The 17,495-nt window shown below is 37.6% G+C and overlaps 1 protein-coding gene across 1 annotated transcript in view; it reads left to right on the plus strand.

The window, feature by feature from the left end:
• The first annotated feature begins 249 nt into the window (after positions 1-249).
• Positions 250-17,495, plus strand: part of PDZRN4 (PDZ domain containing ring finger 4) — a 432,600-nt gene continuing 415,354 nt past the window's right edge. Inside the window, 4 exon segments of the mRNA XM_027542592.1 lie at positions 250-732; positions 735-994; positions 3,449-3,535; positions 5,359-5,466. Coding sequence (XP_027398393.1) covers positions 345-732; positions 735-994; positions 3,449-3,535; positions 5,359-5,466 — 843 coding nt within the window. The 5' untranslated portion in view covers positions 250-344.

Genomic DNA, 17,495 nt, shown 5'->3' on the forward strand with positions numbered 1-17,495 from the left:
CCCTCTGACAACATTTGAAGTAATATAAACTGCAGAGCAGCGAACAGCAATGTAGATTGGCGGAGCGGGGAGAGGGAAGAGGAGAAGGAGCTGGGGGAACTGGGGAGAGGGGGATCCCCTGGTGGTGGCGTCTATTCGTGTCAATACGGCAGAATCAGGGGACCTAGTCGGAGCCAGAAAACTTCAAGCCAAACAAACTCTGAGATCACTCCCCCTCACCCGTTCCTCTCCCTTCCGACGAACCATCACAGCTAAGAGCACCTTCCCTGTGGTAGCTCGGGGGAGACAGGGGGCTCGGAGAAGGTGGACCCCGCATTCGTGCCCCCTTCTCCCCCATCCCCACCATGGGCTTTGCCCTGGAGCGCTTCGCCGAATCGGTGGACCCAGATTTCCAGTGCAGATTGTGCGGCCAGGTGCTGGAGGAGCCCCTGTGCACGCCGTGCGGGCATGTCTTCTGCGCCCGCTGTCTGCTGCCCTGGGCGGCGCGGCGGCGCCGGTGCCCGCTGCAGTGCCGGCCCCTGGCGCCCGGCGAGCTGTACCGGGTGCTACCTCTGCGCAGCCTCGTCCAGAAGCTGCGCATCCAGTGCGACTACCGCCCCCGCGGCTGCGGCCGCTCGGTGCAGCTGAGCGAGCTGGCGGCGCACGTCGAACGCTGCGACTTCGGCCCTGCCAGCCGCCGCCACCTGGGCAGCGTTTCCCGGCCGGACGGCCCGGGCAGTGGGGACCGGTCCGTGCGGGGGGCTGCCGCTCAGCGCCCGGGATCCGCCGCGGCGGGGGCGGGGGCTCACGCGGGGGGTCGCCGGGCGTCTGCGGCAGAAGCTGGAGGGGGCCCGGGCCTCGGGTCTGGAGGCGGCGCGAGAAGGCGCTCCTAGCGCAGCTCTGGGAGCTGCAGGGCGAGGTGCGGCTCATCGCCCGCAGGTACCAGGAGAAGTTGACCCAGTACATGGCTCACGTCCGCAACTTCGTCAGGGACCTGGGTGGCGGCCACGACGCGGTAAGGCTGAGGGATGGGGTACCGGGGAATGATCCATCGGGGTGGAAAGGGGAACAGTGTTTTCTGGCACTCAAGATTCTTTTGCAAGGTGACATCCTTCCTCACGCAGTAGGAAACATCCACCGCTCTGATCATCCACTACTCTTACCTGTCTTGTGTTTTAGTATTGCAGTCAACGAGGATTCTCCCTTTCCCTTCTACTGGGATTGGAAGAAGTAACAGCTTCAATTCCAACTTTTCGGTGGAGAAGGAGGAATTAATAAAACTCATTTTCCCACCAGAGCCTTGCTTCACATCTTCCACTCTCCTGCCCTAACCTCTCCACCTTTTTTTTTTTTTTGCACCTTTGGCCTTTGTCTGAAGCCAGTTTGAGGAGGAAAGCCAGGAAACGAGGACCTCTCTGACTCTGCCTCCCCATTGCCAGGGCGTGTCAGTCAGTCTCACACCTTTAGGTCTGAATGACTTAGTTTCTACCAAACCGCCGGTATCAGCCACCTTCTACTCAGCACAGGGACTCAGGGATGCGGGAAACCAGAATCACTTGGAGTTAAGAAATGAAGAGATGAGATTTCTTAGACCTACCGGGTTATTTTCATCACCCTAACCTTCCCTAAATAGTCCTTACGTGTTCCCGAATTTCATTATTAGTGGAATGTTGCGCGTGTGAGTGTGAGACTTGGGGAACCAAGTCAGGAGCTCACATCCATCTGCGCTCAGACTAGCCCGATGAGCTCCTGAGCTGTTTCATTTCTTTGTCGAGGCTTCTGGCCTTGAACTGTGTTCCTGGACTGCCCACTTTCCAATCGAATAAACAAGCCTCCTTGCAGCGGCTGGTGAGATGAGGCCTGTTTATAAAGCTGTTCCTTCTCTTCTGAAGGACTTCTGCACAGTGTTTGACATTGTTGGTCGCTGCCATGGTGAGCAGAGATTTAGCAGAACTTACACTCCGTTCAAGGAGCTGTTTTCATTCCCCAGCCTCCTGGGGAGGAGCAACCCAGGAGGATGCCCATCTGGGACTGCTTTGCACTGCCTCCAGCTCAGGCACCAAGATTAGAAGCTTCTGTCCTTGAACCTAAAAAAGGATAATTGAAGGGTGAGGAGCTGAGCTGTATCTAGTCTGATCAGAAGTACACCCTTATTAAAAGATTGGATTCTATTACGTTTCTTTCTTTTTTATTGTATCTGTATCTAGTTAAATTTATAAAATGGGAAGACCAGAGAGAAGCACAGAATTATGGTCTGTAATACTGGTTAAGGGTACAAGGTTTGGGGGAAGGAAGGGTTGGGGGAAAGGAGCAAGGCTAGATTATATGACAGAGAAGTCCATGCAACAAGTCAGGCTGTGGTTCTGAGAAGTGAGGAAGAACAGAGCGAGATCTGTATCTACTTACAGACTACTTACCAAAAGGCTTCTCTGTGCTGCTCAGAAATGTTTTGCCTCTACCAGTAGGGGCTGCTGTGCACACTGCCTGGGAAAAGCTCCTGAGAAAAAGTGGTGATGATGGTAGTAGCTGTGACGATGTTTATGGAAATTCATCATTCCAGAGTAATTACCAAACATGTAATTTCCTCAGATAGTTAATAATATCCATAACCATGAATGAAGCTCATAGTCTCAGACTATTTCATCTTATGTTTAAATTGGTCTTTATTAATAAGCAGATATTGTAGATAGAATTCCTATTTGTGTAACCATTATTTGGCCATCAGGAAAGCAATGCATACTACTTTAGTTAACACAAATCCTCTCTCTCTCTTTTTAAAATTCTGCAAAACCAAGTAAAATACCATTTAAAATCAGGATTACTGTAACCTACAAGACCCTGTATTTCAATAGCAATCTGAATATTACTGTTGAAAGAAATTTATAAATAATATATTATACATATAAATTTATAAATATCCTTTACATCCCTCAAGACTTTCCAAAGTGAAATTTTTATACAAAATAATTCTTAGATTATTTAACAATTTACTAAACTCATCTATAATGGAGAGGAAAAACATAGATACCTGTATAGTTGAATCAGAAATCTATTTTAAATTACAGTGGACTCAGAATTATATGCTACATTGGGATAAAAGCTGCATGTGTAAAAATACACAGCCATTTAGCCATTTTTGGAAATAGTTATTTTTCTTACATCCATGGTTTTTCCTTAAAATGCATACTTTCATTGTAAATTTAGGAAGAAATTAATCTCAAGAATTCAGCCATGCTTATCTTTAAAACTTTAAGGTTTTCTCTTTTCCAAATTTAATTTTTTTACTTTAAAAAATTTTTGATTCATGTTGATGTATGGCAAAACCAATACAATATTGTAAAGTAATTAGCCTCCAATTAAAATAAATAAATTTATATTAAAAAACAAAAAAATAAAAATAATTTTGTAGCACTTACTTTTTTTCTTTTATATTTTTAACTAGTTAGTTATTTTACCCCTTTTCTTCTAGGAAGGAGAACATAAGCCACTCACTATTGTATTGGAAAGAGAAAATGACACTTTGGGATTCAATATTATAGGAGGTCGACCAAATCAGGTAACTGATCTTGTTAATGCATAACTCGTTTCTTGTTTATAAAATAATAGAAGACTTAGCTTTCATTTGTGGATTTTGAGTAAAAAAAAAAAAAAAGTGATTTAATCTTTAAAATAGTGCTTGTCATCAAGTATCAGATTTCTTAATTGCAAATATTCCAGTGTAAATATTCCAGAACATGGTGAGAGTTTTTTGAGAAAAATAAGACAAAACAACAGTTAACTTTGCTACTTAAAAAAAAAAAAGAGTACATTTCACATTTTATCTTCGTATAGTCCTGTTGGCAACTTTCTTGAATAAATCTATTTCACAAAAATGTATATGCAATTTCTGCTTGATAATCTTAGGTGTATCACTTGTTCGTAACTCTTATTTATTATTTCAAATTGATTAATTTTCATATGCTAACACAGACCAGTAAGTTTCTAATATATCTTGAATGAATGAAGAGTTAAAATGAATTGAAATAAGAGATAGTTGTTTTCACAATTTCATAGAAAATACCATGCTTAGGAAAGATAGTTGATCTGACATATTTTGACTCCCCAAATCAATTCCTTTATTTAACTGAATGAATAATTTTTTCTACACTGATGCCAATCTTTTTCAAAATTCATGAGTTTATAAACTCATAATAAATACTGCAGCTGCAAAGTTCTTTCTTATCCTTCAAATACTGTATCAGCTTAATTTTCATCCTCACTAGGAGGGGTGATGAAGTTTTTAAAAAATCGTATTCTTTCAATTTCCCAAATCAGCTGTCATGAAAATTTTGCGCCCTGCCTTGCAGATGTTTTCCATGGGAACTGAACATTGTTAGCCATATGCTGTGTTCAGGCCAGGATGGCAATGACATGTTTCCCCCTTTTATTTGGCATTTTAAAAACCTAGCAACTAATGACTGCTACGTTTCTGTTTCTAGAACCGTTCCCTTTTATTATGAAAAGGTAGAAGTCTTTTTAGCATATCATTTTGTTTTCTTTTCCCCTGTTAGGTGTTTGACATTTAGATGAAACTAGACATTTTCAAGAGCCTCTTAAAATTCATGTTAAAGAAGGCTAATAAATGAGAAATAATCTTATTTAACCTGCCATAAAGTGATGTGACATTTAAAATTATATAATTTATTATTATAGGATGTTGGGCATTTTCCCTAAATGAGTTTTGCAATGTAATTGGTGTTCTGTGACTTACTAAAATGCTATGTATGATACTGACAATGTGTTTGAGGTTTAACTAATAATCAGACTCACTGTACATGGAACCCATTCCAGAAAGCCACTGAAATTTGGAGTTGATCTTTCAGAATTTTACACTTGAGTAAATGGTTTCCCCTGTGAATAGATACAGTCAGAGCTGTATTTCCAAATGTGTCCCATTGTGAGGGTATATTTTTAGAACTATGACTACCTCTCAAACCAATTACATAGTGAGGCTGGATATGCTTTTTATTTCCTTCAACTTAGAATCTTTTTAATGGCTACACCTCTTTAGAAGTGAGATGTTTTATAAACAATATTTAGAAGCCTACTGTTATCACCTTATACATGGCTTTCCTCATAGTTTTTATGTATATGTACACAAAAACAGGAAGTAAATAGATAATCTTGTCAAAGATGTGGGATTCCTTCACTAAAGCTGCCATCTAGATTAATGACTAGTTGGTGTTAAGTAAGTTATAGTTCAATATCAAATCTCCAGTTTAGAAAGAGAGTTGCATGGTTAGGGAGGTTTGACAATGTTGCATTTATTAAATTGTTTTTTTATCTAACTTAAAATTCTGTTCACATCTTTCTCACTGCTAACGGTTTTATTTTTAATAGAATAATCAAGAAGAAACACCAATGGAAGGAATTTATATTTCAAAAATTTTGAAAAATGGACCTGCTGATAGAGCAGATGGCCTGGAAATTCATGACAAAATCATTGAGGTAAGACAATAATAAAATACAAATAGGATTTGTGAAAGAATATTTGGACATTTTAAATTTCCAAACTTACTACTTTTCCTAGGTGTGGTACTTATTAAAGTGTATATCTCACAATAGTATTTAAGTGACCTATATTAATTATTGGATATTGGGCTAGAAGAATGAATCACCCAAAATTTCAAAATGTGTTAATGAATGTTTCCATTTGAAAAAATTGCCTATTCCCATGAATTTTAAAGATGAGTGTGTGATTATCAAAGGATTAGTTTTTATGACATCTCAGAAAGGATGATAAATCTCTGCTGAAGAACATTTTTGATGAGTAAATATTACTATATTTAAACTTGTAATTGGTAAGTTATGTGTAGAGTTTGGAATTATTTATACAATGCCTTTCTACCATTTCTTAGTTTAATATGGTTATCTTGTTCATGTTCTACATGAAAAAAAAAGAAGCAGCTTTTTTTTCTTATTGCAAAAACTTGTTGTAAACTATTTTTTCTTCTGTACGTTATGTCTGTATTATTTGTATTTAGGGTTGATAAAGTAAACACAAGTTAGTGAAATTTGAATTGTGATTATGGAATTTGGCGTCACTGCCATTTACTGACTCAGTGCTTTTGAAATGTTTATTGGTTGCTAAGTTGCTTCAGTCATGTCCCACTCTTTGTGACCCCCTGGACTACAGCCCTCCAGGCTCCTCTGTCCATGGGATTCTCCAGGCAAAGATACTGGAGTGGGTTGCCATTTCCTGTTGGATAGTATTATTTGGCTTAACTGAAAAGTAGGTTACTTTTATCAATGGAATTATTTCCAATATATTAGTAAAGGCATAAATGAAAATTTGGAACATTTATTTAACTCCACTGTGCTTTTGGAAAAACTCTGCTTTCTAAATAATGTAATTGCTATCTTTCTGAGTGTCTGTATAAACTATCTGGATGGAGACTGTTTTTTTATTAAACTTTGAATAATGTTTTAGATTTTCATTCATCATTTGTGCATTTAAAAGTTGAATTTCAAATAATTGCATCAAGAATGAGAGTAAAGAGTAGAGAAAAGTCTATAGTTTATGGTTGACTTATACCATTTAGAAATTAGCTGATTAGGCACTTTGGGGGAGAGAGAGGAGTTGCCTTTGGCTAAAAAATTGTGGTTTTTATCTAAAGAGGTCTCTTGTATCAAGATTTTCTCTTTCTAGTTTTGTAGCCAAGAAAGTATAGAGCTACTTTCACTGATGTTATCCAGTTTGTCTTGACAATTTGCCTGGTGGAAACATTTACATGCTACAGTATCTAAAGTTAGAATTTGTCTGTTTCTACTCATGTTTGTGCTGTATGATATAAAGGAAAGATAACAAACAAAAAGTTGTTCTTATTACTTTCTGCATTATCTCTAAGCATTTAGGTTTTTCCAGTTAATGAAAAACAAATGCCTACATATGCTACTATTAGAAGTGCTGATGGAACTGGATATGTATATTCCATTAGCACGCATATTCACATGTACTCATAACAGAAACACATACTTGGGATTTGAAAATGATTTATTCCAACTAGGCAGCAATGTAATGTATACTTCATTGATGTTGTATGGAAAAGGAGGAAGAAGAATTTGTCTTTTATATTGTAATATAGCAAGTTTGTTAAAAATGTATTAGTTTTGTTAATGTAAAGATGTATATTTATTAAAACTATGGTTGATTAATCAGTGCATCTCTATACCTAATATTCTTACTAAATATATTTCAAAATAACCTTACTTAAATAATACAAGATAAAAAGCAAAAAGATCAATCATGGGGTTGATTGATCAATTATATTGATAATCAGTAGATCTAAATTATAATTTCTAACCAGCTGCAGTATTACTATTATTTCAGCTTGATGTGCATGTATTAGCTGCTAATGACAAAAGCTTGAAATTTATCTCGGTTCAGTTCAGTTGCTCAGTTGTGTGCAACTCTTTGCGACCCCATGGAATTCATGCCAGGCCTCCCTGTCCATCACCAACTCCCAGAAATTACTCAGACTCATGTCCATTGAGTTGGTGATGCCATCCAACCATCTCATCCTCTGTCGTTCCCTACTCCTCCCTCCTTCAATCTTTCCCAGCATCAGGGTCTTTTCCAATGAGTTAGTTCTTTGCATCAGGTGGCCAAGTATTGGACTTTCAGTTTCAGCGTCAGTCCTTCCAATGAATATTCAGGACTGATCTCCTTTAGGATGGACTGGTTGGATCTCACATCCATACATGACTACTGGAAAAACCATAGCTTTGACTAGATGGACGTTTGTTGGCAAAGTAATATCTCCACTAGTAATGTCTCTTTAATATGCTGTCTAGGTTGGTCATAACTTTTTTCCCAAGAAGCAAGTGTTTTTTAATTTCATGGCTGCAGTTACCATCTGCAGTGATTTTGGAGCCCAGAAAAATAAAGTCTGACACTGTTTCCACTGTTTTCCCATCTATTTCCCATGAAGTGATGGAACCGGATGCCATGATCTTAGTTTTCTGAATGTTGAGTTTTAAGCCAACTTTTTCACTCTCCTCTTTCACTTTCATCAAGAGGCTCTTTAGTTCTTCTTCACTTTCTGTCATTAGTGTGGTGTCATCTGCATATCTGAGGTGATTGATATTTCTCCCAGCTATCTTGATTCCAGCTTGTGCTTCATCCAGTCTAGCATTTCTCACGATGTCCTCTGCATATAAGTTAAATAAGCAAGGTGACAAAATACAGCCTTGACGTAACTCCTTTCCCAATTTGGAACCAGTCTGTTGTTCCATGTCCAGTTCTAACTGTTGCTTCTTGACCCGCATACAGATTTCTCAGGAGGCAGGTCAGGTGGTCTGGTATTCCCATCTCTTGAAGAATTTTCCACGGTTAATTATGATCCACCCAGCCAAAGGCTTTGGCATAGTCAGTAAAGCAGAAGTAGATATTTTTCTGGAACTCTCTTGAAATTTGCCTCAGTGATAGAGATTTATCAATGAATCCTTTTTGCCAGAGTACATTGGTATTATGCATATTTTCTTTATAGTTCTTTAATGAATTCATGTGACCACATTTGCTGTTAAGAAATGAATTAGGTCGTATATACATTTCTGAAATGTTACCTGTTAAATAGCATGAAATAGTTTGTAAAGAAGATGATTAGAAATAAATCTCTCGTATTTAGTTGCTCAGGGATGCCATCAACTTTTTCAGAGTGAAAGGTAGTTGTGTGACCTTACTTAATATACATATTTAAATAAGCTTGTTTGTTCTTGTGCTTATGTATGTGCAGAATATCCCTATGTGTATGTAAGAAAGATATAATTCTTGTCAATTAATTAGTTCATTTGCCATTATGGCACCAGTAAACTTTATAATGGGAAGCTGATAAGAAATATGTTGATTAATTTAAAATATACAGACATAAAAAAACAGATTTTATGTTAGATTAAGTTTCATTTTTTTGTGCTCAGTGATGTTTAGTGAACTAATTTGATAATTTTTTTTCTCAGTTTTTGAATTTTAAATGGCCATGCTGATTTAAACCTAGTTCAAAAAATATATTTGTTTATGGTATAAAGTACCCAAATACTTCAAATATTATAGTACATGTGACTTAATTCACACAGTCTGACACATTACTAAATGTTTTGAATTCAGTGATATATGACTTAAATGAAAAATAGAAACTGTTCTATAATTCATTTTTTACTTAAAATATACTAAAATTATTTTGTCTAGTTAATTACTTAAAGCACTCATTATGACAGGCTTATGAAATAAATTTATAAAATAAATTTTTTTAAATCATTCATTTGAAGGAGAAGGTAGATATGTTAAAAGTTTGGTTCTACTGATAAAGAGATTTTGCTAATGCTAATAAAAATATTAGCTATAACAATTTTGTTAAAGTTTAACAAAGGCCAAAACTCCAAAAGTATGTCTTTAAATATGGTGCATTCTACTGAAGCTTAATTCAAGAAATATAAAAGAAAAATTATAGTCATGAGATAAATCCATGCCTTTCACATATTTTTCACATCAGATCAGATCAGTCGCTCAGTCGTGTCCGACTCTTTGCAACCCCATGAATCGCAGCAGGCCACGCCTCCCTGTCCATCACCAACCCCCGGAGTTCACTGAGACTCACGTCCGTCAAGTCAGTGATGCCATCCAGCCATCTCATCCTCTGTCTTCCCCTTCTCCTCCTGCCCCCAATCCCTCCCAGCATCAGAGTCTTTTCCAGTGAGTCAACTCTTCCCATGAGGTGGCCAAAGTACTGGAGTTTCAGCTTTAGCATCATTCCTTCCAAAGAAATCCCAGGGCTGATCTCCTTCAGAATGGACTGGTTGGATCTCCTTGCAGTCTAAGGGACTCTCAAGAGTCTTCTCCAACACCATAGTTCAAAAGCATCAATTCTTCAGCGCTCAGCCTTCTTCACAGTCCAACTCTCACATCCATACATGACCACTGGAAAAACCATAGCCTTGGCTAGATGAACCTTTGTTGGCAAAGTAATGTCTCTGCTTTTGAATATGCTATCTAGGTTGGTCATAACTTTCCTTCCAAGAAGTAAGCATCTTTTAATTTCATGGCTGCAGTCACCATCTGCAGTGATTTTGGAGCCCAGAAAACTAAAGTCTGACACTGTTTCCACTGTTTCCCCATCTATTTCCCATGAAGTGGTGGGACCGGATGCCATGATCTTCATTTTCTGAATGTTGAGCTTTAAGCCAACTTTTTCACTCTCCACTTTCACTTTCATCAAGAGGCTTTTGAGTTCCTCTTCACTTTCTGCCATAAGGGTGGTGTCATCTGCATATCTGAGGTGATTGATATTTCTCCCGGCAATCCTGATTCCAGCTTGTGTTTCTTCCAGTCCAGGGTTTCTCATGATGTACTCTGCATATAATTTAAATTAACAGCGTGACAATATACAGCCTTGAGGAACTCCTTTTCCTATTTGGAACCAGTCTGTTGTTCCATGTCCAGTTCTAACTGTTGCTTCCTGACCTGCGTATAAGTTTCTCAAGAGGCAGATCAGGTGGTCTGGTGTTCCCAAATCTTTCAGAATTTTCCACAGTTTATTGTGATCCACACAGTCAAAGGCTTTGGCATAGTCAATAAAGCAGAAATAGATGTTTTTCTGGAACTCTCTTGCTTTTTCCATGATCCAGTGGATGTTGGCAATTTGATCTCTGGTTCCTCTGCCTTTTCTAAAACCAGCTTGAACATCAGGAAGTTCACGGTTCACATATGGCTGAAGCCTGGCTTGGAGAATTTTGAGCATGACTTTACTAGCATGTGAGATGAGTGCAATTGTGTGGTAGTTTGAGCATTCTTTGGCATTGCCTTTCTTTGGGATTGCAATGAAAACTGACCTTTTCCAGTCCTGTGGCCACTGCTGAGTTTTCCAAATTTGCTGGCATATTGAGTGCAGCACTTTCACAGCATCATCTTTCAGGATTTGGAATAGCTCAACTGGAATTCCATCACCTCCTAGTTTTGTTCATAGTGATGCTTTCTAAGGCCCACTTTACTTCACATTTCAGGATGTCTGGCTCTAGGTCAGTGATCACACCATCGTGATTATATAATGAAAGGCAAATTTAGTTTTTAAGCTAGTCACCATGAGCAATCATGTTTATCAGTTTATACATGTTTACAAATCTACATTTGTTAAAATATTTATGTGTGTAGATTCAGAAAAGACATCAGTTGTGATATGTCAGTTACAATATTAGGTGTCAAAGTATCACTGAAGATTGAAAAGGCAGAAGCTATTGTTAGACATTTTGAAATATCACAGAAATTCACATAGACTGGGAATTCACCAAAGTGTACATCTGAATAAAAGCATCTTTTGCATGCTACTTTTCACCCTTTCAAGGCTCAAAGGACCACAGAAGATCCTTGATACTATCAAAGGCTTTGGCACACTTCTATGCAGGCAATACCAATACAGTCATTATCATCATGTTAGGATGCCTGAGTCAGAGAAGGCAAGGGCACCCCACTCCAGTACTCTTGCCTGGAAAATCCCATGGATGAAGAAGCCTGGTAGGCTGCAGTCCATGGGGTCGCGAAGAGTCGGACACGACTGACCGACTTCCCTTTCAATTTTCACCTTCATGCATTGGAGAAGGAAATGGCAACCCACTCCAGTGTTCTTGCCTGGAGAATCCCAGGGATGGGGGAACCTGGTGGGTTGCCATCTATGGGGTCACAAAGAGTCGGACAATACTGAAGCGACTTAGCAGCAGCAGCAGCAGCAGCAGGATGCCTGAGGGTGTGTGAGAGGGAGTTGAGAGTCAAAGTTCACTGCTGCTGTCAGCAACTACTCTTCTATTGTTATTTCTGTGATGCTGGTGGTGGGTTGCCACCAGCCCACCAGGCTCCCCCGTCCCTGGGATTCTCCAGGCAAGAACACTGGAGTGGGTTGCCATTTCCTTCTCCAATGCATGAAAGTGAAAAGTGAAAGTGAAGTTGCTCAGTCGTGTCCGACCCTCAGTGACCCCATGGACTGCAGCCTTCCAGGCTCCTCCGTCCATGGGATTTTCCAGGCAAGAGTACTGGAGTGGGGTGCCATTGTTACACAACTGTAACCCCTGAATGAGAAAGTGACTAGAGGGGGGATAGTCATTCATGGCTCTTCACATTTTGTTCTCCCCTACCCATTCCCCTGACTCCCAGCAATACTTTGAGATTGTGACAGGAAAGTCCACCTTTCTTTCTGCTTCTGGAGACTAGGGTGCAAGGATGAAGTGCTGTGAAGTCTTTGAGGACAGTTGGGAGCAGAAAGCACAGTTTTCTTTAGTGTATATATTAAAATATCTTCTATTTAGTTTGAAATCCATTGTGAAATGCAGCACACAAGACTTCTCCATTTACTTTAGAAAGAATTCCAACATGGAATCATGTCAGTATAGCACTTTCTAGAAAGTGCTCTGTTTAGTACTAGCAGAAAGAAGTTTACAAATGCAATGATTCTACAAGAACTTATCTCTTCCAGACTGCCAACTATACTTTGTTTTAGTTCTTCAGTGTTAGATATTCTGCATTCTCTGTCACTACTTTCTCTTCCACTAAAGTGAAAATCTTTGATGACTATCATGTTTATTTGCCCAAGGCTCTGCATAATTTGGTGTGGCTGTTAATGCAGGAAATTTAAATGCAGATTAGAGCTAAACGTTCAGGAATGCTTTTGAATCAGATCTTCAGTGAGGTACCCCTATATGTGCCTGATGGCCTAGTGTAACTTATTGCGTCATTAAGCAGCCATGCTAATTTGTGTATGCATAAGAAATATTTACAGGTTCTGTAGGTCATTTGTATAACTGGTGGGGAATTAGAATTTTTGACAAATTGCTATTTAATTCAAACATATTACAGAATTCATCAATAAAATATTATCACTCTCCCATGTTCTTAGAGTGTATTTCAACATTGACTGATTTTCTGAAAGAATTAGGAGAGAAATAAAGCAATCTCGTTAAGTGCAAGAAAAGAAATACATCGTAATGAGTTTTAAAATCAAGATTCCATTTGTAATACATGATTATCATTATATAATGGTATATTTTAATATATCTTGAAAATTCTGTAGTTTAGTGGGAGCATGAATTCTGAAATTAGGGAGATCTAGTTAGAATTCCTGTCCTGCCTTTAAAATGTATGACCTTATATAGGCTTCCCTTGTGGCTCAGATGATAAAGAATCTGCCTGCAATGCAGGAGACCCCAGTTTGATCCCTGGTCAGGAAGATGCCCTGGAGAAGGGAATGTCAATCCACTCCAGTATGCTTGCCTGGAAAATTCCATGGACAGAGGAGCCTGGCAGGCTACACTCCATGAGACGGCAAAGAGTCAGACATGACTGAAAGACTAACACTTTCAGTTTCACTTGAATAAGCCAGCTGTGCCTCAGTTTCTATGCCATTCATACTTATTGTGTGCATGAAGTGCCAAGCACAGGGCAGGTTCCTGGAACCTGCTGTTGTGAGCCTGTGTCTCATTCAGCTTATGCAAGTAGTTTGTTCTTCAAAGCAGAGAGACAGTATAGGGAGGGGAAGGGCAGTTGTATTTTTCTTTTTTGGAGAATTCAGTCACTCCAGTTTTCAGTCATTCCCATTTCCATAGGCACCACAGTTTGAATGAGTAAATGTAGGAAGCTTTAAGTTGTACATTTCACATACTGATATAGACATCAGATGCTAAAAGGGCTGCAGGAGAAAATTGTAGACTTATGGTTTAATTCAGTCATTTAACAAGTATCTTACTAACTGCCTATATGTGTTAAGTGGCATGGTTGTATTATGGAAATAAAGAGAAATAAGGCTCATTCTCTGCTCTCAAGCAGCTCCTTATGTAGAAGGCCTGTTTTCTGTTTATACAAGGCAAGGCAGGCCTTTATGTGAAGCTTCTCTTTCAATTGCTATGAAGACAAATGGACATTATCATCTTTTCTTAGTGGAATGACACTATGGATTAATTTTAGTTTTCCTGTTATCCTAGAAGTACTTTAGCTCATTTTGAGACATCATGATATGGGATTAGTAAAAGAGTGGAATCTGTGGATGTAACATAGCATTTTGGTTTAAGGAAGAAATTCGGGCCTTGAACTTGGGTCTCAGCCTTGAAATTGAGCTGGGTTATCTCACAAAGATTTCTCAATTTTTTCTTATTCCCAGTTTTGTCCCCATAGCTATGAGGGTAACAACAGCTAGTTCCTCAAATTTTCTATCCAGTTTTTCATAGTATTTTGCCAATCCACTGAGTTTCTATTATTAATAAATTCAGTTCTGTTTAAAATATTTTAAATGTTTTATTTTAGCTTACAAAAGAAAAGCTAGAAGGGTCTTTAAAACCTTGAGCTTTAGTGAGTTAAGCACTGATTTATCTGTTTTAAATTTATAAGATATGAACTTTGATTTTTGAGTGCTAAGCTTCTGAGAAAGTAAACAGGGCCACCATACGTGACTATGCAGTTCGCATACCACATAACTGCATGTGGTGTCCCTGTCAGAAAGTCTAACTGTGACTCCCATTCCTCCTTTAGTTCCCAGCTACAAAGTCTCATCAGAGCACCTCTATAATTTACTTTTATTTAGATGATTTTTATTAGGTATATTTGACATGCAATATTATATTAGTTTCAGGTATACAACACAATGATTTGATATTTTGAATATACTGTAAAAACAGTCACTACCATTAAGTCTAGCTGAAATCGTCACCATAGACATTTATAGGATTTTTTCCTGTAATGAGAACTTATAGGATCTACTCTCTTAGCAGCTTTCAAATATGCAAGATAGCATTTGCTAACTATACTTTCCGTGCTGTTCATTACATTCCCATCACTTATTTATATCTGGATATTTTTACCTTTATATTCCCTTTGCCTGTTTCCTCTATCCCTAACTCCCCAGCTCTGAGAACCATTGAACAATCTGTTCTTTGTATCTATAAGATTTTTTTTTTAATTCTATGTGTAAGTTTGATCCCATTGTATCTGTCTCTCTCTTATTTATTTTACTTAGCTGATATATATAATATATATGTACATATATGTGTGTGTATATATATGCATATGTGTGTGTGTTTGTGTGTATATATATACATATATGTATATATCTCACAGTTTCTTTATCTATTTATACATCCATGGATATTTAGGTTCTTTACATATCTTGGTCTTTCTAAATAATGCTGCATGCATCTTTTTGAAATAGTGTTTTTATTTTCTTTGGAAAATAAAAATTTAGAATTTATTGAATTAAATTAAAAAAATATTAAAATTTTTGAATTTTAGAATTTTTCTATTATATGGTAGTTCTATTTTTAATTTTTTGAGGAAACCTCATAATGTTTCTCATAGTGTTTTTCACCATCTACATCCCCACCAATAGTATGCAGGGGTTCACTTTTCTCTACATTTTGGCTAGCATTTGTCATCTCTTATCTTTTTGATAATATCTCTTCTAACAGATGTGAGGTGATATCTCATTGTAATTTTACATTTCCCTCTTGATTAGTGATGCTGAGCATCTTTTCATGTTCTTGTTGGCTATCTGCATGTCTTTTTTTGTAAAAAAAAAAAAAGTGTTTACTTCTTCTACCCATATTTTAATCAGATTATTTGTTTTTAAGCTGAGTTGTATATATTCTGTATATGTTTTGGATACTAACTCCTTATCAAATATATGATTTGCAAATATTTTCTCCCTTTCAGTAAGCTCCCTTTTCACTTTTTTCTTCTCTGCTGTGCAGAAGGTCTTTAGTTTGATATATTCTCACTTGTTTCTTTTTCTTGTTTTGTTGTTGTCAAATCCAAAAAGAATTATTGCCAAGTCCAGTATTGAGAACCATGGTGCCTATGTTGTCTTGGAGTTGTATGGTTTAAGATTTTGCATTCAAGTCTTTAATTCATTTTAAGTGAATTTTTGTTTAGAGTATAACATAGTGATCTAGTTTCTTTTTTTTTTGCATGTAACTGTCCAGTTTTCCCAGCACGATTTACTGAAGCGAAAGTGGTAGGTGATCAGTCACATCTGACTCTTTGCAGTCCCCTGGATGGCAGCCCACCAGGCTCCTCTGTCCATGGAATTCCCCAGGCAAGGATACAGGAGTGGGTAGCTATTTCTTTCTCTAGGTGATCTTCCTGACCCAGGGGTCGAACCCAGGTATCCTGCATTGCAAGCAGACTCTTCACCATCTGAGCCACCAGGAAGCCCATTTATTGAAGAGACTGTCCTATTCCCATTGTATAGTCTTGACTTCTTTTTTGTACGTAATTGTATACCTGAATTTATTTCTGGGCTCTCTATTCTATTAATCAATGTGTTTTTTATATCAATACCATAATGTCTCGATTATTATAGCTTTGTAATATAGTTTGTAATCAAGGCATGTGATGTCTTCAGGTTTCTTCACTATTCTTAAGCTTACTTTAGGGTCTTTTGTGGTTCTATGCAAATTTTAGGATTTTTTTCTATTTTTGTGAAAAAATGCCAGATTTTCATAAGGATTGCATTGAATCTGTAGATAATTTTGGGTAGTATGGACATTTTAAAAATAACAATTCTCTCAATCAGTAAGCACAGACTACCTTTCCATTTATTTGTGTTCTTCATTTTCTTTCACCAATGTCTTATAGTTTTCAGTGCACAGGTATTTTACTTCTTCTGTTACATTTATTTCTAGGTATTTTATTATTTTTGATATAATTGTAAGTGTGATTATTTTCTTCATTTATTTTTCAGGTAGTTCATTAATAGTCTATAGAAACAGAACTGATTTCTGTGTATTGATTTTGTATCCTCCAACTTTACTGAATTTATTTATTAGTTCTAACCATTTTTGGTGGTGTCTTTAGAAAATTCTTTGCACAAATGACTGTCTGTATCTACCAGTTCTATATCTGTAAATTCAATCAACTGTGAATTAAAGAAAAAAAAAAAGCCTGAAAGTTCAAAAAAGCAAAACTTAAATTTGCCATGAACTTACAAATATTTACATAGCATTTACATTGTATTTATAATTATTACACAGCATTTACATTGTATTAGGTATTGTAAGTAATCTAGAGATGACTTAAATTATATGAGAGAACATGCATACTTTACATGCCAATACTATGCCATTTTATATATGATACTTGAGCATTCACAGATTTTGGTGTTAGAGAGGGCTGGTTCCTGGAACCAGTTTCATGTGGGTACCAAAAGATGATTGTATAAAATTATGTCATCTGCATATAGTGAAAGTTTTACTATTTCCCTTTCTAATTTGCAAGCTTTTTATTTTCCCATCTGATTGCTAAGTCTTCCAATATTATTAATATGCTGTATAAAAGCGGTGAGAGTGGTCATCCTTGTCTTGTTCCTGATCCTATAAAGAAAAACTTTAATCTTTTTAAAAATTGACTGTGCCATTAGCTGTGGAATTTTCATATGTGGCCTTTATTATGTTGAGGTATTCCTTTTGTATCTAGTTGGTTGAGAGCTTTTGTCATAAGTGGATGTTACCTTTTG

Source organism: Bos indicus x Bos taurus, chromosome 5, assembly GCF_003369695.1.
Source record: "Bos indicus x Bos taurus breed Angus x Brahman F1 hybrid chromosome 5, Bos_hybrid_MaternalHap_v2.0, whole genome shotgun sequence".
Classification (NCBI taxonomy): domain Eukaryota; kingdom Metazoa; phylum Chordata; class Mammalia; order Artiodactyla; family Bovidae; genus Bos; species Bos indicus x Bos taurus.